The sequence below is a fragment of the Kogia breviceps genome, chromosome 15 (genome assembly GCF_026419965.1).
Source record: "Kogia breviceps isolate mKogBre1 chromosome 15, mKogBre1 haplotype 1, whole genome shotgun sequence".
Taxonomy (NCBI): Eukaryota; Metazoa; Chordata; class Mammalia; order Artiodactyla; family Physeteridae; genus Kogia; species Kogia breviceps.
Genome location: NC_081324.1, coordinates 241,997 through 265,792, shown reverse-complemented (window position 1 = coordinate 265,792; position 23,796 = coordinate 241,997). Strand labels below are relative to the sequence as shown.

The window sequence follows — 23,796 nt, the reverse complement described above, 5'->3', positions numbered from 1 at the left end:
TAATACTTTGCTGATTACATAGTACCACCGACTGACTGTACAGTTTAACTTTGTCATTATCTTATTTGTCATAACTAATCTAGGAAGGCAGTTGTCTACAAAGTGTTTTGTATTTTAACTTTATTATTATATTAAAATCATAGAGTCTCAGGGTAGAAGTGACTTCAAGAACAAGTTCCATCTAGTACATTCCTTCGTGTTGGTTCACTCTTTACTCTCTCTCACCCATGCTCATGGCTTTGTAACTGAGCAGGACCCTATGGGGTCTTCCCGGGACAGACTCCTCCCCCATATCCTCTGCTGCAGCTCCTCTCTGAAGTACCTGGATAATAGTATCTGATGCACGCTTCCTGAGTTGTTTTACAGATGCTAAAACCACCACCAAGTGGAAGAAATTAACTACCCGAGGACCATGAGCATATAGCCCCCAGACCTCCTGGAGCCTAAGGATTGAGCCTAAGGTGAACCCCTGTGACACCACCTTGGTACCTCACCATCAACCAGTCAGAGAATTGTGCACGAGCTGATCACGTACCCTGCGACCCCCACTCCTTCTCTCACCCGGCCTTTAAAAGTGCTTTGCTGGAACCCTTCAGGGAGTGTGGGTGTTTTGAGCACTAGCTGCCCTGGACTCCTTGTTTGGTGCCTGCAATACATGCTGTACTTTCCTTCACCACAACCCAGTGTCTGGAGATTGGCTTTGCTGTGCGTAGGCCAGCTGACCCACGTTTGGTTCAGTAACAGCTTCAATTATTATCTGTATTATGGTGACTTTATATTTCTAACCCAGACCTGCATCCTTAGATCCAGACCTGTATTTCCAGCTATTTGATTTTAGCATCTAGAGGTCTCAACAGCCATCTTCAACATTGTCAAGACCAACCTTGTGATCCCTTCATTCTCTTTCCAGTGTTTCCACTGTCTGTCCTCGCTGCCCTCATTCTTGACACTTCACTCACAGCCCTGTCCAAACTGTCACGTCTGGTTCACGTCACTTCCTAAATGCCTCTTGGAGCTATCTGCTCTTCTGCATCTCCAGGACTACCCACCAAACCCCGCTTCCAAATGGCCATCCTCTCCCCCTGCAGATCCCCTGCACTCTCCTCTGATTCCCATACCCGCTCTCCTCTACACTAGAGCCGGCTGTGCTCTCCAAAAGCAAATTTGATCCTGTCACCCCACGCACTGAAAACACTTCATTGGCTTCTTCTCATTGGTCTTAAAAAAGACCAAAATGGTTTACTGATCTGGCTCCTAGCTTCCCCTCATAATGTTTTTTCTTGCTGTGACCTGACCTGTAATTCAGTCATTCTGGTTTCCTTGGTCAGCCTGTGCCACACCCGCGCCAGGCACTGGGCTTTGCAGGGCTGTTCCCACGGCCTGGAGTCATGTCCCCTCACCACCTCTCTCTGCCTTGATCCACTCAAGCCTCCTTGTCCTTCTGATCTCAGGTTGCCACTGCATCAAGATTGCTCAGCTGGATCAGGTCTCTGGGCTGTAGATACCTGGAGAGCCTACCTTCTTCAGGAGCATTTACTCAGTTGGTAATTAAACTTTCACCGTGTACTGATTTCACTAATGACAATCTCCCTCACTGTTCTTTAAGCCCTGTGAAAGCAGGGATTGAGCTGCTTTTGTTTTCTGCTCATCACTGTCTCCTTGGCGTCTAGTAGACACACAAATAAATGTAGAACCAAGGTGAGAAAGGCGAGATCACATGTCAGGGGTTCACAAAGAATATCATCTCTCCTTTCTATAGACATTTCAGTGGTTTTGGATTAACCATAGCAATTAATTTTATGGTAGGTGAGCACGTGGACAGTTGTCTCTGTGTGTTGCCAGATGCGGTTGCAGAGGGTGGACAGTTGTCTCTGTGTGTTGCCAGATGCAGTTGCAGAGGGTGCCTATGCGGCCTGGAAATCCAGCCCACTCTGCTAGCCGAGCTCTGCCCAGAGGAAGGGACACTCTTTTCTCTTTCTTTCTTTCTTTGTCTGGAAGCTGGGTGGGGCCCTCAGGGCAGCACACGCCTAAGGGCTCCCTCTGTGGGCCAACGTGTCAGGCTCTGGGGCCAGTTTAAGATTTTTCTCTGTTCTGTGGTCACCCAGATTGCTCTTTTTATGGTGGGCAATTATTTTTGCAAAAGCTGATGCTGATTATAGAAGGAACCAGATGAGAGAGTAGGAAGAGTCCAGCACATCTTTAGACCCAACTGAAGCTAAAATCAAAGCATCTGTACTTGTACTGACACCTCGTAGGTGGGGAAGAAGCAGAACGGGCTTGTCTGTGCTATCACGTGCCCGGCATATGGGTCCTCAGGTCTAACTTCTGATTTTGAATGATTTGATGACTGAGTCCCTCTGGGTTATATTGCGCATTCTCTGTCATGGGGAGGGACAGTCCTTTCAACATCAAAGCCGTTGATCGTAGTTTTAAATGTCATTTGTTACATATCCGTGCGTGCTGAAGTGTTTAGCGACATTAGCGACACAGCAGACCAATGTCTGCAGTTTCCTTTGAATGCATCCAAAAAACAAACGAAAAAGATGGAACGAGAGATGAATAGTTGATTCACATTAGCCAAAACATGGAAACAACCTAAATGTCCATCAACAGATGAATGGATAAAGAAGATGTGGTATATATACATATATACAGTGGAATATTACTCAGCTATTAAAAAGGGTGAAACAATGCCATTTGCAGCAACATGGATGGACCTAGAGATTATCATACTAAGTGAAGTAAGTCAGAAAGAGAACGACAAATACCATATGATATCACTTATATGTGGAATCTGAAAAATACCACAAATGAACCTATCTACGAAACAGAAACAGACTCACAGATGTAGAGAACAGACTTGGGGTTGCCAAGGGGGAGGGAGGTGAGGGAGGGAAGGACTGGGTGTTTGGGATTAGCAGATGCAAACTGTTTTATATAGGATGGATAAACCACAAGGTCCTCCTGTAGAGCACAGGAAACTATATTCAATACCCTGTGATAAACCATCATGGAAAAGTATATTAAAAAAGAGTCTGTATGTGTAGACTGAGTCACTTTGCTGTACAGCAGAGATTGGCACAGCATTGTGAATCAACTATACTTCAATAAAAAAATAAAATTGAAAGAGATGAATAGTTAGATAGCTGGGTGATAAAGCAAATAGAGTAAAATTGTTAATTGTAAGATCCAGGTGATGATGGGCTTCCCTGGTGGCGCAGCGGTTAAGAATCCGCCTGCCAATGCAGGGGACACGGGTTCGAGCCCTGGTCCGGGAAGATCCCACATGCCACGGGGCAACTCAGCCTGTGCACCACAGCTACTGAGCCCAAGCTCTGGAGCCCATTGAGCCACAACTAATGAGCCTGTGTGCCACAACTACTGGAGCCCGCGCACCTAGAACCCGTGCTCCTCAACAAGAGAAGCCACCGCAGTGAGAAGCCCACGCACTGCAACGAAGAGTAACCCCTGCTCGCCGCAGCTAGAGAAAGCCCGCGCGCAGCAACGAAGACCCAACGCAGCCAAAAAATAAATTAATTAATTTTAAAAAAGAAAAGAATACTGGATACTCTTTAAAAAATTGTAAAAGAAAGGGATCTAGGTGATGGTGTTCACTGTGCATTTATTTCAACTTTTCAGTAAGTTCAAAATTTTGCATAAGGTGTTGGGAGAAAATTCATTCAACATTTATTAAAACCTTATGATATTTATTAAAATATTTATTAACATAAATTTTATTAAAGTAACCTAGGCATCAGGGATACAGTGGTGATCAGAAGATGTGGCCCCTGTGGGTACAGCACTCCCTGAGAGAGACAGACACATTAGCAGACGATGATCAAACAGCATGGTGAGTGAAGTGATAGATACACACAGACTGCTCTGGGTGTGTCAAGAAGAACCCACCACATTTTGCCATGTGTATGTGTGCGGGGGTGGTGGTCAGGGAGATCTTCCTGGAAGAGAAGCCACCAGAACTCAGCCTCGAATGACAATGGGATAGAGAGCAGGTCAGGTAGTAAGGAAGGAAGGAATTCCATGAACAAACCCTGCATAGTGTTTGCGGCAGCGGGAGATGGGCTGAACTGGTCAGCTCCGGGGAGCCTGTGTTCCAAGCTAGCCAGCTGGGCTTGCTCCTTGGTGGTGGGGGGAGGTGGAATGGCTGAAGGTGAGCAGGGCAACGGCAGGGTCAGATTTGCTTTTTGCTGCGTCTCTACCTAGCTGACTGCAGAGCACCCCTGAGACGCCAAAGCTGGAGGTCAGGTCGGTGCCTGACTGTGCAGGTGTTCCTGTCAGGAGATACGCACGTGGTAAGAGGGCTGTAGGTGGGGGAGCAGATTTGAGGCGCATTCGGATGTAAAATTAGAAAACTGGAGATGGGAAAGATGAAGGGTGGTAAGCATGCTGCTTACGGTTACAGGGGCTGTTGAGGAGGGATGATGGGCTCCGCCTTGAACAGCTGGGGCACCCAAGTGGAGCTGCCAAGTTGGCAGCCAGAAAACAGAGCTGAAACTTAGGGAAGAGGTGGATACACGTCATTACTGGAATCGAAATAATGAAGTTTGAATCTGCAGTTGAGGCTGACAAGGGAGAGTATGGAGGGTGATAAATGAAAGGGATGGGGTTGCCAATACCTGGAACAGTGCCTGGCACGTAGGACGTGGTGATGAATATGAACAAAAATGGGAAGAATTCTGGGACAAACATTCAAGGATGGGCTGAGAAAGGGAAGCTGGTAAAGGTGTGAGGACCGATCAGAGAGGGTGGAGAAGGTTAAAGGTCATGCCTGGGAAGGAAGGGTTTCAGGACAGGGAGGAGGTTACAAGTAAAAGGTGAGGACTAAAGTCTGTTCTTGGGTGTAACAGTTGGGAGGTCACTGGTAGCCAAGGGATATCTGCAGAGTGCAGAGGCTGGGGACAAGAGAGCACAGGGTGAGAAGTGGAAGCAGCTGAGGCATCGGGAGAAATGTGACACAGTTGCTCCATCCTGGAGCGCCGTAGTCTAGATCAAGGGTGACTGGAAGGCTTTAACGTTTCATCACACCCACAATTACTTGAAGAAAGATATCTAGGGGTGTCATAATACCCATTTACTGCTGTGATTTATTATCAAATTAAATCATGCTTCATAAATAACTATAAAGAGCAAATTCTCCTTCAATTATGGCTTGTATTCCTGTAGGTAAAAAGCAAATTGTGGCTAAGTAACATCAGCCCAGCATTCAACACAATTTTTTTAAAAATAAATTTAGGTATATATTTATTTTTGGCTGCGTTAGGTCTTCGTTGCTGCACGCGGGCTTTCTCTAGCTGTGGCGAGCGGGGGCTACTCTTCTCTGCAGTGCGCGGGTTTCTCATTGCGGTGGCTTCTCTTGTTGTGGAGCACGGGCTCTAGGTGCGTGGGCTTCGGCAGTTGTGGCTCGCGGGCTCTAGAGCGCAGGCTTAGTAGTTGTGGCACACGGGCTCAGTTGCATGTGGGATGCGGGATCCCACGACACGTGGGATCTTCCCAGACCTGGGCTCAAACCCGTGTCCCCTGCATTGGCAGGCAGGTTCTTAACCACTGCGCCGCCAGGGAAGCCCTCAACACAGTTTTTCAATTAACTCAGACATTTATTTATTGCCTGTTATGTTTTTAGTCACTGGGCTAAACTGAAGTTACCAGTAGAAAGAGAGAAGCCGAAATTATGGGAGAGGGATGGCTGGACAATGAGGTGCTGGGTAGGGCAAACAAGGCCCAAGGATGAAGGCACTGGCCATGAGCGTTGAGCAGACACATCCTCTGATCAGGATGGTTGCTGAGGAAAAAGGCATGTACATGGGGCCAGGAGGGGATTCCAGGGAGACCAGGTCCGATGGTCTTGGTGTTCTGGAAGAAAGAGGAGACATGGTCTGCTGAAAAGGAAGTTGAGGATTAACCCGGCAGCTTCAATGAAGTGAGAAAGGTCTGGAATAGTTACTGAGGAGCGATAAATTAAAGTAGCTGTTTGCACACACACCAGGCCTCTCGTTAAACTGCAAGTTCTCTGAGGGCAATGTGGCCCTTTTCTTCCCCTTTGGGCCCTTGACTCCACAGAGGAAGACCCAAAGGCATTTTGAAAGCTCCTACTCCGTGATTTCATTCATTTTGAAAAATAATGATTGCTTCACAATTTTTTAAAGAGTTGGGCAGAAGTGAACTTCTAGGCCGTTTAAGAGACTTAACAAATGTATGCAATTAACTTTTTTCCTATACAACATGTAGTAGCTCTAACTTAAAAATCAGAATTCTCAAGAAAAGGTGTGACATTAATTTTCTTAGAAAATAATTACTAAGTCAGGAGACCCTATCCAGTCAGTTCACCAAGATGTGTCAATCAAGGGCATACTTGTCAAAGTTCTGATAGTCCAAGTTCTATCCTCCAATGGCAGGGCAGGCTTCTCCTCACAGCTGGTTTCCCATTGGCTCTGAGATGTGGGCGGGGCCACCCATTCCTGCTGCTGCCACTAGCTCCACCCCACCCCATGCAAATGAAATCAAAGCTGTGGTGAACCCACGTGATTGGTCACGTGGTACGACACACTCGCCCCACCCCCAAATGACGTCATCACCTTCTCAAACTCTCACGAGAGTTTGCACAGATGCTGGTGAGAGGCTGGCAGGCCAGTCCACTGTGGCAGGAGAGGGGTCAGGGGAGGAGGGAGCTTCAATACAGACCCCCATTCCCACTGCTGAGTCTCCAGTCCAGCTTAAGGCAGGGGCCCCTAGGGGCCTGTGGGGCAGTGCCCAGGGGTCCCATGCACACTCTAACCCCATTGGCTGGCTGCACCGGCATGCAAATGAGGGCGCGCGTCACTTCCGGAGGCCAATCGAGCGCCATTTTCTCTTTCTGGCCGAGCTGGGAGGAGGGGACGGGGTCGCGCGGGGTGGGCGCGCGCCGAGCCGGGGTCCCGCCGCGCGGGGCTGAGGCGGGCGGGCGCGGGGCCCCAGCGGGCGCGGCGAGAGCGGCGGGGGACGCGGCGGCGCTGCGGTCGCCCAGCGGTAGGTAACCCCGGCCCGCGCCGACGCCCCTGGCCCGTCCCGGCCCGCGAAGTCCCGGCGGCGGCCCCGCCCCATCCCGCCCACACCCCGCGGCCCGGGGCCGCCTCACGAATCCCGCGACGTTCTCCCGGCGCGGGGCTCGTCGCCAGAAGGGGGCCCGTCGTTTCTACGCGTCACGTGGGGGCCGGGGGTGGGGAGGGGGCGGGGATGGGGGTTCGGGGGGCGGGGCGGGGGGACGGGACCGGGGTGAGAGGGGGACGCGGGGACTGGTCGGCGGCGGCAGGGGAGGGCCGGGCGTGCGGAGGGCGGCGGGACGGCGACCCGGGGAGCCTCCCGGAGCGAGTGCGGACGCGGGCCGAGCGGATGCGAGCTCACCCGGCCTGCCCTGTGGCGGCTGTCTCTCAGGAGGAGAGAACAGCCGGTAGCGAAGCCCAGTTCCTTCACCCCTGAGCGTTTGGTGTGAATATTGACTACATGCAGTTGTTGACAGGAACGTTTTAACTTTTCATGTCGTCGCTTACTGCGTTGACGTACAGTCTGTGTGCAGAATTTGTCCTCTCACTTGGCTTTGGAATGTCCAAACCTGTAGCCACCAGTTCACCCTGTACACAGTTGCAAAATGATAAGTAGTTAAATATTCAAAGTATTTTCTTTGAATTTGAATGGGAGGCTTTCCTGAATGCTCTTAAAACTCGTTTTAATTGAATGGAATGGGTAATGGCAGCCTCTGGAGACCTGAAGGACTCTTCTTTGTGGTGATTTACAATGCAGATGGGCAAGTGCCGGCCGACACCGGCGGGTACCCAGGTCTCGCCAGATAGGTGGGGCGGGGAGTCAAGCTTGTGGGGAGCGTCTTGGGGAGAGGACCGCGTGAAAAGTGCGGCTTGTGGGAAGTGCGTGTTCATCTTTGGAAGTCAAGTAATGCGTGCGTGACTTATTTAGAGCTGAACGAACTTTGATATTCCGGTTGGAGATGCAGCTGTGTTGAGCCAGTGGTCTTTAGGCGTGGAAGTGACAGACCTGTGTGCAGGAAGGGAACTGGTGCTGGCCTGGAGGATGGACCGGAGTGGGGCAGAGATGCTCACTCGTCCGTCTGAGCAGTGGTGAGGACGTGAGAGCTGGATTTAGGGTTAGGAATTGAAGGTCGATGACGAGAGGTGAAGGTGGAGTTGTTACAAGATTTTTAGCTGCAGAGATCTGGGACATCTTTTTAACTTGAACCCAGGCTTGCGATATGCTTTTGGTGAATTTGTGGTTGAAGTCCCTTTGAGGGGCCACGCCCCAGCTTTCTGCCGTGGCTGCCACTCTGGATGTCACACACCTGTTAGGGCAGTGTGTTACAAGTGGGGAGACTGACTGAAAGGTCATGACTTGCTGAAGGCCACAAGTCTGAGAAGGGGTCTTCCTGTGTTTGAACCCAGACCTTTGAGTCTTGCTTTCATGCATTGTACAAATACTATTTTTTTAAAATTAATTAATTAATTAATTTATGGCTGCGTTGGGTCCTCCTCGTTGCGGCGAGCGGGGGCTTCTCTTCCTTGCGGTGCGTGGGCTTCTTGCAGTGGCTTCTCTTGTTGCGGAGCACGGGCTCTAGGCGTGCGGGCTTCAGTAGTTGTGGCTCCCGGACTTCAGTAGTTGTGGCGCACAGGCGTAGTTGCGCCATGGCATGTGGGATCTTCCTGGACCAGGGCTCGAACCCATGTCCCCTGCATTGGCAGGCGGATTCTTATCCACTGCGCCCCTAGGGAAATCCCTGAATATTATGTGCTTTTAAAGTTACTTAAAAACAAAAAACCAACAAACCTGTATTCCAATAGTTGGGACATTTCATTTAGATTTTTTGGATTTAGATAATGGCAAACTCACAGTCTTATGTTCTAAGTGCTTTTCTTGTATTAAACTGTTCTTTCTCAGAAGTACTTCTCAGAGTAGGTTGTGCAGTCCCTGTTTCACAGAAGGAACTGAGGCCCCAGGATTAAGTGACTTGTCAAAGATCACACAGCTAGTCAATTGTGGAGCTGATTTGAACTCAGGCAGTGCAGCTCCAGAATCCTTTGCTCGTGAGATGATTGTGTGGGGTTGCTTCTGAAGTGAAATCTTTTTAGAACTTAGATTTCACAGGAACTCAAAAGAAAGTTCTGTGGCTTTAAAAAGTATTATTTATTACCTGAATGATCTTCTTTTCTGTAGTGTATGTTTTCAATAGTGGAATATTCTTAAATAATCATGATACTAAAAAGCAACAAAAGAAACCCTTTAAGTGCCTCTTTGGGAAGTAATATTTTCTTGTGCACATCAGCACAATTTTTGGTAGTTCCAGTGTCTACCACACACTGTGAAATTAAAGGTAATTTACTGTGAACAGAGGTTGATAGATTAGTGCAGCTGCATTAGCCTGCTGTTTCCTAATGGTGAAGATACAGGTTTAACTGAGTACTAAGAATATATAGAGAACAGCATCAATAAAGGATCTGTAGATATGGAAGCATTGAACAGCTTCTTTCCTAGTTAATTAATCCACTAAGTCCTCTGTATGGAATCTTGCATCTCTTAGAATGGAGAAATAATGGTAAAAGTCAGCTTCTGTTCCCCAAAGTGATTGGCAACAGTAGACCAAGGATTTTGAAAGAATTGTTTTAAGGTTATGAAACTTCTGTGATTTACCTTTGTTTTATTTTTTATTATCTTTACTTGGTTTCCCTAAAACAGCAAACTGCTGAAAAGGAGAAACTTTTTTTTTTTTTTAATTAAGAGTGGATCTATGTACTTGTTTTGGGAGGGGGCGGGCAACCGCAATAGCAATGAGGAGGGAATGGGGGCCCTTACAGTTGAGAATAAAAAGCTCCTATTCTCCAAATTCAAGAAGACAGACTTCCTTGGCCCTCCTCCCAAGCCTTGAACAAGTAACTGCAGAGCACTTTAAAACTTGCCCAGTCACTGGAAGCCTCTTTTCAGTGCCTTCCTCCTGAGGGTCGGCCTGTCAGTAGCAGCCTTGGGAACCATCCTGTGAAAATTGGCCAATCCCGAAACTGCTTCTGAGAGTGTACCAATCCCTGTACTCCTTGCTTCTCAAAACTGTGATCAGATCAGCACTTGCTACGTAAGGCCAGATTTCTTTGCAAGCAGTAAATTTAGCTTTTTTGTTTCGGATATATGTGGATGGTGGTCTTAACCTTGGACATTCCTGTTTACCATCTTTGGGGAAAGAAGAACCCCAGAGGGTATAGAGGATAGTGGGACTTTAAGGAGGAAATAACGGCAAGTCTGATAGAGTGAGTGGAAAGCATGAAGGAGAATTTTTGTTGAGGCTTGCTCTGGCCAAGGAAGCCAGTCTGGGCTTGAAAGTGACTTGTGCTTAATATTTAGGAATGCCACCACGAGGTTCATGACAGCTCCTCTGTTAAATTATGCTTTTGAAGGCTAGAACCCAATTCAGTGAATTTTATTGTTAATAATTTTATTATTTTTAACTTTACTTCCTATGATTTTTATATCTCCCAGTTCCAAAATGCTAAATGATCCTTCAAGCTCACTTTCTACTGAGCCTGAGATACACTTTTCACATAGATAACTTGTCTGAAAAACGTGTCCATTCCAAATCAGCTTCTCAAATACTTCGTTTCTTTATTACCCACGAAAAGGTCCTCCCGCTGTTAACCCTCCCTGCCCCGCTCAACTCTCGTTTTATTCCAGTCCACCTTTTTGGTTTTACTTACCTTTTGCCCAGTATATTCAGACTTTTACTACCTTACCTCAGTCATTTTCTGATGCTGATCTATTATTCACTTGGAATGTCTTGGACTCCAACTCACCAACCCTCCATAGCCTTTCCATTTTGAACCTCAGTGATAGGCCCAGATGTGCAAAGAAAACATGATTCCTGCCCTGAAGAAGTTCAGTCCAATAGGGAAAATAGGTATAGAAGTAGATAATTACAACGTAGTGAGGTGAGTGCAATGAAATAAGTATAAACTGGCCACTCCGGGAATTCTTCGGAGGGGCACCAAGCTTATCCTTGAAGGAGGAGGGGTTATAAGAGAGTATAGAAGTGGAATTGCGGACTTACAGAAATTGTTATTTAAAATCTTGGGAGATACTGCCAGTTGTCCTCTAAACAACGTAGAAATTACAGTTTTTATACTTATCCTCAGTAGCAGTGGATATTATCAATCTTTTTTTTTTTGCGGTACGCGGGCCTCTCACTGCTGTGGCCTCTCCCGTTGCGGAGCACAGGCTCCGGACGCGCAGGCCCAGCGGCCATGGCTCACGGGCCCAGCCGCTCCGCGGCACGTGGGATCTTCCCGGACCGGGGCACGAACCCGCGTCCCCTGCATCGGCAGGCAGACTCTCAACTGCTGCGCCACCAGGGAAGCCCAGATCTTTAAGTTACTGTTTTGATAATAAAAAAATTGGCATCCATTTTTTTTACCTGGCATTTCTTTAACTCAAGTTTAACTGATTTTGTTTTATAGCTTGCACATTGAAACCTTTTTTGAAATAGTTTCAGATTTATAGAAAGTTGCAAGTACAGTACAAAGAACTTCTTCTCCTGAATCATTTGAAACTAAGTTGACAAAAATGATGCCACATTACCCACAATATTGCCTGTTTCCTACAATAAGAACATTCTCATATATATCCAGAACACAACCATCAAAACCAGGAGATCAATTTATTACCATCTACTCCTCAGACTCCATTGAAGTTTTGCCAGTTGTTCCAGTAACATCAATTATAGTAAAGAATAGTTAGAATTGCACATGGTATTTAGTTACCTTTAGTCTCTCTCAATCTGGAACAGTTCTTAGTTTTTCCTTCCCTTATCTTTTTCTAAGTGTATAATTAGTTGATTTTTAGTAAATTTATAGAGTTGTGCAATCAACAACACAATCTAATATTAGAACATTTCCAGCACTTCCCAGAAACCTACCCATGTGCAGTTACTACCCGTTCCCACCCGCAGCTGACTGCTAATCTACCGTCTATCTCTGTAGATTTGTCTTTTCTGAACATTTCATGTAAATGGAATCAGACAGTATGAGGACTTTTGCGTCTGGCTTCTTTCACTTAGCATCATGTTTTTGAGATTCATTCATGTTGTAGCATGCATCAGTACCTAGTTACTTTTATTGCTAGATAGTATTTTGTGGTACGGGTATGCCATATTTTGTTCATCCATTCACCATTTGGTGGACACTTGGGTTGTTTCCACATTTTGGCTGTTATGAATAGTGCTCCCTTGTATCATCTGGACACTTTTGAAGATTGCAGGTTAGGTATTTTGTACAGTATCTCTTAACTGAATGTCTGCTAGACTTCTGTGAATTACACTTTCCCCTTTGGTTATAAATGAGTATTTTGTGGGGAGATGCTTGGAAACCATGTAAAATATCCCATTCCTCACTAAACTTTCAATTTATTAAATTGTTTATGTTACCATGGACTTAAGTTTATATTCTAGTGGGTTATATTTTGGTTACTATTTCTGAATACCAAACCACCCCAAAACTTTGTAGAATGAAACATTTTATTAAAAAAACTCAGTAATTCTTTGGGTCAGGAGTTCAGGTGGGAGCAGGGAAGGTGGCTTGTTTATATTCCACAATGTTTGGGGCCTCATCTGGAAAGACTCAGGCTCAGGGTGACTGGACAGCTGCAGGCTCTAGAGCATCTTCACTCTTGTGTCTGCTGGTTGATGTGGAACCTCTCCATGTGGGCTAGTTGAACTTCTTACAATAAGGAGTCTAGATTCCAAGAGTAATGGTACCCAGAGGGCAGGCAAAAGCATGTGGCATTTTTATGGTCTACCTTTGGAATTCACATGGCATTCCTTCTGCCATACTTTATTGGTTGAGGTTGCCACAAAGTTCTGCCCAGGTTCAAAGGGTGGGAGCATAGATGCCCCTACTTTTTGGGAGGAGTGTCAAGGACATATTTTAAGGAAAGCATGTGGGATGGGAGATACTGTTACACTATCTTCGGAAAATTCAGTGCCACAGGTTAATTGTCATTACTTATTTGGTACCCACATTGTCCCATATTTGGCTTGTGGGAACTTCTTCAAGCTGAATTCTTTTGAGTCCTTTTGCATGTCTCACCATTCTTTGAGCAACTTCATTATTTTCTGGCATAAGACATTCTAGGCTCCTTTTGTCTTTTATGTGCTCCAGCCCTAGAATCAGCCGTTTTTTCCCAAGGAGCCCTGTTTTCTTTTAATGGAGGGTGGTATTTAGAAAGTAAGATTTGAGGGAATTCCCAGGTGGCACGGTGGTTAAGAATCTGCCTGCCAATGCAGGCAACACAGGTTCGAGCCCTGGTCTGGGAAGATCTCACATGCTGTGGAGCAAGTAAGCCCATGAGCCACAACTACTGAGCCTGTGCTCTAGAGCCCATGAGCCACAGCAACTGAGCCCGTGTGCCACAACTACTGAGCCCATGCCCTGCAACAAGAGAAGCTGCCGCAATGAGAAGCCCGCGTACCGCAATGAAGACTAGCCCCCTCTGTCCACAACTAGAGAAAGCCTGTGCACAGCAACAAAGACCCCACGCAGCCAAAAACAAGTAAATAAATAAATAAAATTTTTTTTAAAAAGAAAAGATTTGGGCCCAAGGAGTGCTCACTGCTACTGGGGTGTGTAACTTTTTCCAGGCTCTCAAAATGGACAGAGCTATACAATATACACAGACACATTAACAAATGTATTTATTTTTTAATCTATGTATGTGTTAAAAATAATGAGGTCACAGCTATAGCTCTTATCATGGTCAAGTACCACAGGATTTATTTTAATTTTATCCTTTTTCAGGTATTTTAAAAACAGCTTTATGGAAACGTAATTTATATACCATACACTTCACCTTTTTTTAAAAAAAAAAAATTTTATTTATTTATTTATTTGGCTCTGCCAGGTCTTAGTTGTGGCACGTGGGATCTTCATTGAGGCACGTGGGATCTTTAGTTGCGGCATGCAGGATCTAGTTCCCTGACCAGGGATCGAACCCGGGCTCCCAGCATTGGGAGTGCGAAGTCTTAACCGCTGGACCGCCAGGGAAGTCCCCAGTTCACCTATTTAAAGTGTACTTACTAAGTGGCTTTTAGTAGGTTCACAGAGTTGTGCATACATCACCACAGTTGATTTTAGAATATTGTCATTATTCCAAAAGGAAACCCTGTTCCCCTTAGCCATCAGCTTCCAGTCTACCTCAGCCTTAAACAACCAGTATTCTCCTTTCTGTCTCTATAGATTTGTCTGTTCTGGATACTTCCTATACATTGAATCATATAATATGTGGTCCTTGGTGTCTGGCTCCTTTCACTTAGCATAATGTTCCCTCACACAGGATCTTCGTTGAGGCATGTGGGATCTTTCGTTGAGACACAAGGGCTTCTCTCTAGTTGTGGCTCATTGGCTCAGTAGTTGTGGCCCACGGGCTTAGTTGCTCTGCTGCTGGTGGGTTCTTCCCAGACCAGGGCTCGAACCTGTGTCCCCTGCATTGGCAGGCAGATTGTTGATCACTGCGCCACCAGGGAAGTCCCCTTTGCCCATTTTTAAGTTGAGTTATTTATTTGCCTTTTAATTATTGTTATAAGAGTTCTTTATGTATTCTGGATATAAGTTTCTTATCAGAAATAAGATTTACAAATATTTTCTCCCATTTTGTGGAGTCTCTTCGCTTTTTTGATGGTTTCCTTCAAAGCAGGTAGATCTTTAATTTTGATGAAGTCCATCTTATCTATTTTTTTCTTTTGTTGCTAGTGCTTTTTGGTGTCATATCTAAGAATCCATTGCCAAATCCAAGGTCACAAAGACTTATGCCTATGTTTTCTTCTGAGAGTTTTAAAATTTCACCTTGTGCATGGATGTGTATGATCCATTTTGAGTTAATTTTTGTGTATGGGATAAGGAAAGAGTCCAACTTCATTCTTTTGTACGTGGAAATCTAATTGTCCCAGAATAAAAATTACTCTGCTTTACCAGCCCTGTTTTAAAAAATTTTATGTGTGTGTGTGTATGTGTATATGCACTTATTACAGTTTTGTTTTCTTCCCTTTTAAGGAAAATTTCAAAAATGTTTCAAATTCCCGTGGAGAATCTTGACAACATCAGGAAGGTACGGAAAAAGGTGAAAAGCATTCTTGTGGATATTGGGCTTGACAGCTGCAAGGAGTTGCTGAAGGTAAGAAGACATAAGTAACAGATTAAGAGAAGACAGTAATATTGGAGATACTGGGGGTGGTGAGATTTGAACTGGGAGGTTTTGGAGAATGGGTAAGATGCCTCAAGATGGAAATTGCTGACTCTTGAAATGAGGCATGGGAATAGCATTCGTTTTTATTCATGTCTTTGACTTAAAGTGGGCTACTTTAGGTTCTTCCAGTTTTTAACCTTACTTTTAGGAGGGACTGTTTATTGTCATTAGTTGCAACATATTTTTGTTTTTGATCTTTGAGGGGCATGTCTTGAATTATTTAAATTATCTTAGCAGAAGAAAACTAACTCAATTTTCCAATATTGTTAGAGTGATTGTCAAATGGGGATGCATACTTGTATGATAGGGTTGTTTGTTTTCTTTTGTTTTTTTCTGATTTGTGAATTTAATACATGCAGTCTTACAAAAGTTTAAAAGTTAAGGTCACAGTCACGCACTTTATTGATAAATTATGTTCTCATATAATTTTATTTTTTCTTACAACTTGAGAATGTATGGCCGGCATAAAGAAATAAAAATTGTTAAATAAAGCTTGCTTTATAGCTTTATAGCCACTTATAATTCTATGCATGTTTAATTCATAGCTATTGGAATGGGGACTGTGTCTGCTTTGAATTTTTCAGACTTGTGAAGAATTCAATTCAAGGTGTTATTGGCCTGGGAAGAGTTCATTTTCTTAATTTTCAAATCTCAGACTTTGAACCAGATTGACTTTTATTTATAAAAAGGTGTTCAGGTGTTCTGATGCTGAAAGACAAATACTTACCAGGATTCTCATTAATGGTCATAATTGATGTTTGCTCTAAAGTAAAATTTCTGAAAGAAAGACCTCAAATAGTTATCTTCAAACATTACCACCCCAGAGAGATCTTTCCCCTAAAATGCTGCCCTTTTCACTTTATCTTACCTGCTCTGTTTTTCTTCAGAGCTCCTACAATACCTGATATTATTTGTTTATCTGTATCCCTCACTTGAATGTAAGAAGGCATGGACCACATTGTTTTGTTATCCACTCTATTACCTGTACATGCTTAACATATATATATATTTTTTAACAAATATTTTTCAGATGAATGAATGAAAGTAAAACCCAAGTAGAGAAGTATTTTTAATAACAGACTGCCTGAAAGTTTATTTGGAAATAAAAGGTTGGGGGAGATACTGAATTAGAAGCTCTTAGACACTGTTGTTCAAGAACAGTCTTAAAGTGAGCGCGCTGTCAGTGTTCTTGCAGCTCTGTCTGTAAGTCATATTTTATGCATGAGGAAGAAAGCAGGATAATTTTTTGGAGACAGATTTGAGAAGGTAGATAGTGGATACATAGTCCATTAATAATAGATAAGTATGTGAGTTTAAGTAATATTTGCAGAGAATATAAAAATAACAAGCTAAGAGCACAATATGTATAGACTGAGGAAATTTCAAATGATAATGTATGAGAAAATTTTTGGAATGGTGCCTGGCACGTGGTAGATGCTCAAAAAATGTACCCTGAAGGTATAGCAGTGCCTTCAGTAACAGACTGAAACTCTTTTTGGAACATTTGGGGGATAAAGGCATGGCTTTCATTTTAGTCCTGGCTAGTAACTAATGATGTGACCTTGGGCAAATCTGTTACTCTTTGGGCCTCAGTGTCCTCATTCTAAGAAATGAAGAGAATTAGTCAGGATACTTACCCTTGAAGGGTGTTGACAATCTAGCAGGAGCTGAGACAAACTTGAAACAATCATAGTGAGAAACAGATCACTTCTAGCTGAGGAGGCTAGAACAGCCTTTATGGAGGAGATGAGATTTGAACTGTTTTTTGTTTGTTTTTCTTTGTGTATTTATTTATTTATTTTTGGCCGTGCCACACGGCATGAGGGATATCAGTTCCCCAGCCAGGGATAGAACCCGTGCCCCCTGCAATAGAAGCACTGAGTCTTAACCACTGGACCGCCAGGGAGGTCCCTGTGTTTTTAGAGGTAGGGTAGGATTCTCCTGTGGAATTAGAAGGAGTATTTCAGGAACATGGAATTTAGAATCACAACCCAGTTGATTAACCTCCATCAAACTAGGCTAAGTGAATTCAATTTTTTAAAAAACTGTTCTATTTGGAAATAATAATTCAAACTTACAGAATAGTTACAAGAATAAAAGTAGTACAGGGGACACTCATTACCCTTTACCCAGACTTACCAGTTGTTAACATTTTCTCCCATTTGCTTTAATATTTGCACACTCTTGCTTATGCTGTGTGTGTGTAGTATTTTTCCCTGAGCCAATTAAGTAGGTTGCTTATCTCATGACCCTTATTACCTAAATACTTAAAGTGTGTGTTTTCTAAGAATAAGATTAGTCTCTTATATTGCCACAGGATGGTTATGAACTTAGGTAAATTTAACATTGATATGACATTTTTGTCTAATAATTTATAGCATTTTTCCCCCTGTCAGTGGTGGACCCAGTCTAGGGTCATGTATTGCCTTCGGTTGTCATCTCTCTTTAGTCTCCTTTAATGTGAATTTACTTTTTAAATGGAATTTTGTTACAGAATTAGTTTTATTTTTAGGTAAAATGCCAGTAACAACTAAAATTTTTCATCCTGGAGTCCTTTGTTTTTGACATGGCGTAAAACTGGACATTCCTCACTAACTTGCTTCCTCTGTTAGCCTAAGAATTTTTACTCATCTGAATTTGTTCAGGACTGTTTACTTTTTCTTTCCAAGACTACAGTGACACAGAAACGTACATACTTCACAAGAGAAAAGTAAGAGATTTGAATGGCATACCAGAATTGTTAGTTAATTAACTATTGGTGTAAATTTTACTAATTCTTTTGGGGGAAGATTTTTGTTTTAGTAATTTGTAGTTGGTCCTATATTTTGCAAAATTTTTGAAAATTCAAGCAATGTAGAAGTTCATTATAGAAAAGTTAGAAAATATATACAGAAACTTAGAAGAAAAAAATGACTCACTTGTAAACCGTTACCCCAGAATCTCCATGGTAAACACTGTTATATCTTTCCAGATTTTTAGAAACAGGACATGATCTAACTATATGAAATACTGTACTAGTAGCTTTGTTTTTACTTTTCACTGAATCTCGTATGAAGAACTTCTTTCCATGTCAAATGCATTTATTCTTAATCCATTGGATTATTTAGAGTCTCTTGGTCTCAAGCAATGAAAACCAATATGACCAAGTTAAGCAAGAGGGAATTTATCTGAAGTGTGTGGGCGCTTACAGAGAGTCAGCCCTGGGAACACCTGTCCATGTGGTCCTTTCCGTTTCCTTAGCCAGCGTTTCAGATTTCATAGTGAGAAATCACTCTGCCTTCTCTGATTTCCAAGGTGTATACGACTCCACTTATCCTAAGAGTTAGGCCCTCAAATCGTAGGCTGTACAGTTCTTGTCAAAAGCCTGGCTGAGAAAAGTGAATCTTAGGGGAAATAGGCTCTTCCAAGAACCTTATCTCCATTTCTAAAAATAGATCTAAACCCTGCTACTCCTTAGAGTATCTTGAGGAGTTTCTTTAACATTTGGGGGCTTCCCTGGTGGCCCAGTGGTTAAGAATCCACCTGCCAAGTCAGGGGACATGGGTTCGAGCCCTGGTCCAGGAAGATCCCACATTGCCGCGGAGCAACTAAGCCCGTGCGCCACAACTACTGACCCTGTGCTCTTGAGCCCACGAGCCACAACTACTGAGCCCTCGTGCCACAACTACTGAAGCCCGCGTGCCTAGACCCCATGCTCCACAACAAGAGAAGCCACCTCAACGAGAAGCCTGCCCACCACAACAAAGAGTAGCTCCTGCTCACTGCAACTAGAGAAAGCCCACGTGTAGCAATAAAGACCCAATGCAGTCAAAAATAAATAAATTAAATTAAAATTAAATAAAATAAATTAGATCAAGATATTTTTTAAAAAGTTAACATTTTATCAGTTAAATTAAAGGCTAGCTACATAATTTTGAGGACATTGTGCAAAATGAAAATGCGGGGGCCATGGATAGGCCCCACAGGCGCACTGTCCCAACCCACAGCAGATGGGTGACTCCCAAGAGATTGCACCTTCTGTGGCAGGATGCTTCTGTTACCTGGATCCAGGGTGGGCTCAAGGCCCCAAGTTATCTGCCAAACACCTTGGTGCTGCCAGTCCAGGGCTGGGCTGGTTACCCTCCTTTCCCCGAGTCTGTGCCTGGCTCCCATCAGGACGACTGGGGAATATGGACCTCTTGACAACTTGGTTATTGCCCCAGGTGGTGGACAAGAGTCTAGGAGTGGTTGCAGGGTGAGGGGAGTTTGGAGGGGTGTGGAGACTGAGAGCAGGGACAGAATCTGTCCCAGGACAGTGGAGGTAGGACCACGTGTGAGCTGACGCTTCAGGGCCCTGACACATGCTCCGTGGTCCTGTCAGACTTCACTTTATAAAACAAATTCAAAGGTGAAATTATTAACGCTTTCAAAATGCTGACAACAGGGATTATACCCCAGCATTGGCCTGTCAGAGCACAGGGCTCTGTGCAACTGCATTGGTGGTTTTGAAAACTCCCTGTTCTTTATTTTTTTAATTAGTTTAAAAAAAATTTAGTTATTTAACCTCATGTTGAAAATACTATTTCAGTATGTAATCAGTATAAAATAAGTAATGAAATATTTTAACCTCTTTTTTCTCTTAAATCTTCCAAGTGTATTTATAGAATTTTTTTATTATGGTAAGATATATATAATATAAAATTTGCCATTTTAGCCTTTTTTTGGGGCTGCACTGCACGGCTTGTGGGATGTTAGTTCCCTGACCAGGGATTGAACCTGGGCCCCAGCAGTGAAAGCTCCTAGTCCTAACCACTGGACCATCAAGGAATTCCACATTTTAGCTATTTTTAAGTGTACAGTTCAGTAGCATTAATTATATTCACACTGTTTTGCAACTAGATTTTCATCATCTCAAAGAGAAACTCAGTGACCTTTAAGTAGTAACTCCCCATGCCCCACCCCAGCCTCTGATAACCTCTAATCTACTTTATGTCTCTATAGATTTGCCTATTAAAAATATTTCATGTGAGTGGAATCATGCAGTATTGGTCCTTTTGTGACTGGCTTATTTCACTAGCTTAATGTTTTCAAAGTTCATCTCTGTGTGGCATGTGTCAAAATCTTAACTCCTTTTTGTGGCTAAGTAATATTCCATTATGTAAACATATACCACATTTTATCAGTTCATCTGTTGATAGACACTTAGGTTGATTCCATCTTCTGGCAGTTGTGAATAGTGCTGTGGTCAACTTTGGCTCACAGGTATCTGTTTGAGTCCCTGTTTTCAGTTTTAGGGTATATACCTCAGAGAATTGCTGGGTTATGTAATAATTGTTTAGCTTTTTGAGGAACCACCAAACTGTTTCCACAGTGGCTGCACCTTTTTCAGTTCCCACCAGCCATGCATGAGGGGTCCAGTTTACCCACAGCCTTGCTAACACTTGTTCTCTCTCTCAGTCTCTCCCTCTTTCTCTCCCTCCCTCGCCATTGTGGCCACTACTGATGTTGAGCATCTTTTCACGTGCTTATTGTACTTTTGTGTATCTTTGGAGATTTGTATTCAACTCCTTTGCCCATTTTTAAATTGGATTGTTTGTCTTTTTGTTGTTGAGTTGTAGTTTTTTTATGTATTCTGGATATTAAACCGTTATTAGATATGTTTTGTAGATACTTTCTCCCATTCTTTTCACTTTCTTGATAATATCTTGATGCACAAAGTTTTAAATTTTGATGAGGTCCAATTTATTTTTGTGTTTGCAATACCTTCTATGTAGTATCTAAGAATCCATTGCCAAATTCAAGTCAAGAAGATTTTCTCCTTTGTTTTTTTCTAAGAATTTTATGGTTGTAGTTCTTTTTGTTTAGGTGGTGATCTGTTTTGAATTAATTTTGTATATGGTGTGATTTAGGGGTCTAACTTTATTCTTTTTCATGTGGAAATCCAGTTGTCCCAGTGCCATTTGTTTGACTAATTTTTCCCACATTGAATGGACTTGGCAGCCTTGTAGAAAATGATTTGGCCATAGATGCATGGATTTATTTCTGAACTCTCAATTCTAGTCCATTAATTTATATGTCTCTCCTTATGTTAGTATTACACTGTTTTGATTACCGTAGTTTTGTGATAAGTTGTTTTTTTAAAAAATATTTTCCTAACTTTTTTTTTTAAGGGAAATTTTATTTATTTATTTATTTTTGGCTGTGTTGGGTCTTCGTTTCTGTGCGAGGGCTTTCTCTAGTTGCGGCAAGTGGGGGCCACTCTTCATCGCGGTAGGCTCAGCAGTTGTGGCTCACGGGCACGGTTGCTTCACGGCACATGGGATCTTCCCAGGCCAGGGCTCGAACCCGTGCATTAGCAGGCAGATTCTCAACCACTGTGCCACCAGGGAAGCCCTGTGATAAGTTTTGAAATTGGGAAGTGTGAGCTCTCCACTTTGTTCTTTTTTTTAACATCTTTATTGGAGTATAATTGCTTTACAATGGTGTATTAGTTTCTGCTGTATAACAAAGTGAATCAGCTATACATACACGGATATCCCCATTTCTCCTCTCTTTTGCCTCTCCCTCCCACCCTCCCTATCCCACCCCTCTAGGTTGCCACAAAGCACTGAGCTGATCTCCCTGTGCTATGTGGCTGCTTCCCACTAGCTGTCTGTTTTACGTTTGGTAGTGTATATATGTCCATGCCGCTCTCTCCCTTTGTCCCAGCTTACCCTTCTCCCTGCCGTGTCCTCAAGTCCATTCTCTACATCTGCATCTTTATTCCCGTCCTGCCACAAGGTTCTTCAGAATCTTTTTTTTTTTTTTTTAAGATTCCATATATATGTGTTAGTGTACGGTATTTGTTTTTCTCTTTCTGACTTACTTCACTCTGTATGACAGACTCTAGGTCCATCCACTTCACTACAAATAACTCAATTTAGTTTCTTTTTATGGCAGAGTAATATTCCATTATATATATGTGCCACATCTTCTTTATCCATTCATCTGTCGATGGACATTTAGGTTGCTTCCATGTCCTGCCTATTGTAAATAGTACTGCAGTGAACAGTGTGGTACATGACTCTTTGAATTATGGTTTTCTCAGGGTATATGCCCAGTAGTGGGATTGCTGGGTCATATGGTAGTTCTATTTTTAGTTTTTTAAGGAACCTCCATACTGTTTTCCATAGTGGCTATATCAATTTACATTCCCACCAACAGTGCAGGAGGATTCCCTTTTCTCCACACCCTCTCCAGCATTTATTGTTTGTAGACTTTTTGATGATGGCTATTCTGACCCATGTGAGGTGATACCTCATTGTAGTTTTGATTTGCATTTCTCTAATGATTAAGTGATGTTGAGCATCCTTTCATGTGTTTGTTGGCAATCTGTATATCTTCTTTGGGGAAATGTCTGTTTAGGTCTTCTGCCCATTTTGGGATTGGGTTGTTTGGGGTTTTTTTTTGATATTGATGTGCATGCGTTGCTCGTATATTTTGGAGATTAATCCTTTGTCAGTTGCTTCATTTGCAAATATTTTCTCCCATTCTGAGGGTTGTCTTTTTGTCTTGTTTAAGGTTTCCTTTAAGTTTCATTAGGTCCCATTTGTTTATTTTTGTTTTTGTTTTCCTTTCTCTAGGAGGTGGGTCAAAAAGGATCTTGCTGTGATTTATGTCATAGAGTGTTCTATGTTTTCCTCTAAGAGTTTTATAGTGTCTGGCCTTATATTTAGGTCTTTAATCCATTTTGAGTTTATTTTTGTGTATGGTGTTAGGGAGTGTTTTAATTTCCTTCTTTTACATGTAGCTGTCCAGTTTTTCCAGCACCACTTATTGAAGAGGCTGTCTTTTCTCCATTGTGTATTCTTGCCTCCTTTATCAAAGATAAGGTGACCATATGTGTGTGGGTTTATCGCTGGGCTTTCTCTCCTGTTCCATTGATCTATATTTCTGTTTTTGTGCCAGTACCATACTGTCTTGATTACTGTAGCTTTGTAATATAGTCTGAAGCCAGGGAGCCTGATTCTTCCAGCCCTGTTTTTCTTTCTCAAGATTGATTGGGCTATTTGGGGTCTTTTGTGTTTCCATACCAGTTGTGAAATTTTTTGTTCTAGTTCTGTGAAAAATGCCATTGGTAGTTTGATAGGGATTGCATTGAATCTGTAGATTGCTTTGGGTAGTATAGTCATTTTCACAATGTTGATTCTTCCAATGCAAGAACATGGTATATCTCTCCATCTGTTTGTATCATCTTTAATTTCTTTCATCAGTGCCTTATAGTTTTCTGCATACTGGTCTTTTTTCTCCTTAGGTAGGTTTATTGCTAGGTATTTTATTCTTTTTGTTGCAATGGTAAATGGGAGTGTTTCCTTAATTTCTCTTTCAGATTTTTCATCATTAGTGTATAGAAATGCAAGAGATTTCTGTGCATTAATTTTGTATCCTGCTACTTTACCAAATTCATTGGTTAGCTCTAGTAGTTTTCTGATAGCATCTTTAGGATTCTCTATGTATACTATCATGTCATCTGCCAACAGTGATAGTTTTACTTCTTATTTTCTGATT

General features: G+C 43.0%; 1 protein-coding gene across 7 annotated transcripts in view; it reads left to right on the top strand.

Moving 5' to 3' along the window:
- The first annotated feature begins 6,964 nt into the window (after positions 1 to 6,964).
- Positions 6,965 to 23,796, top strand: part of ADNP2 (ADNP homeobox 2) — a 39,346-nt gene continuing 22,514 nt past the window's right edge. For 6 of the 7 annotated variants that reach the window (XR_010836679.1, XR_010836678.1, XR_010836676.1 and 3 more), the window contains exon 1: positions 15,078 to 15,198. Coding sequence is in view for 3 of the 7 variants with exons in the window: in XM_067014284.1 (XP_066870385.1) it covers positions 15,091 to 15,198 (108 nt within the window). In the remaining 4 variants the exon portion in view is untranslated. Of the gene's footprint in view, positions 7,021 to 15,077; positions 15,199 to 23,796 lie in introns of those variants that run through there. The other variant, XM_059040453.2, reaches the window with a different exon arrangement.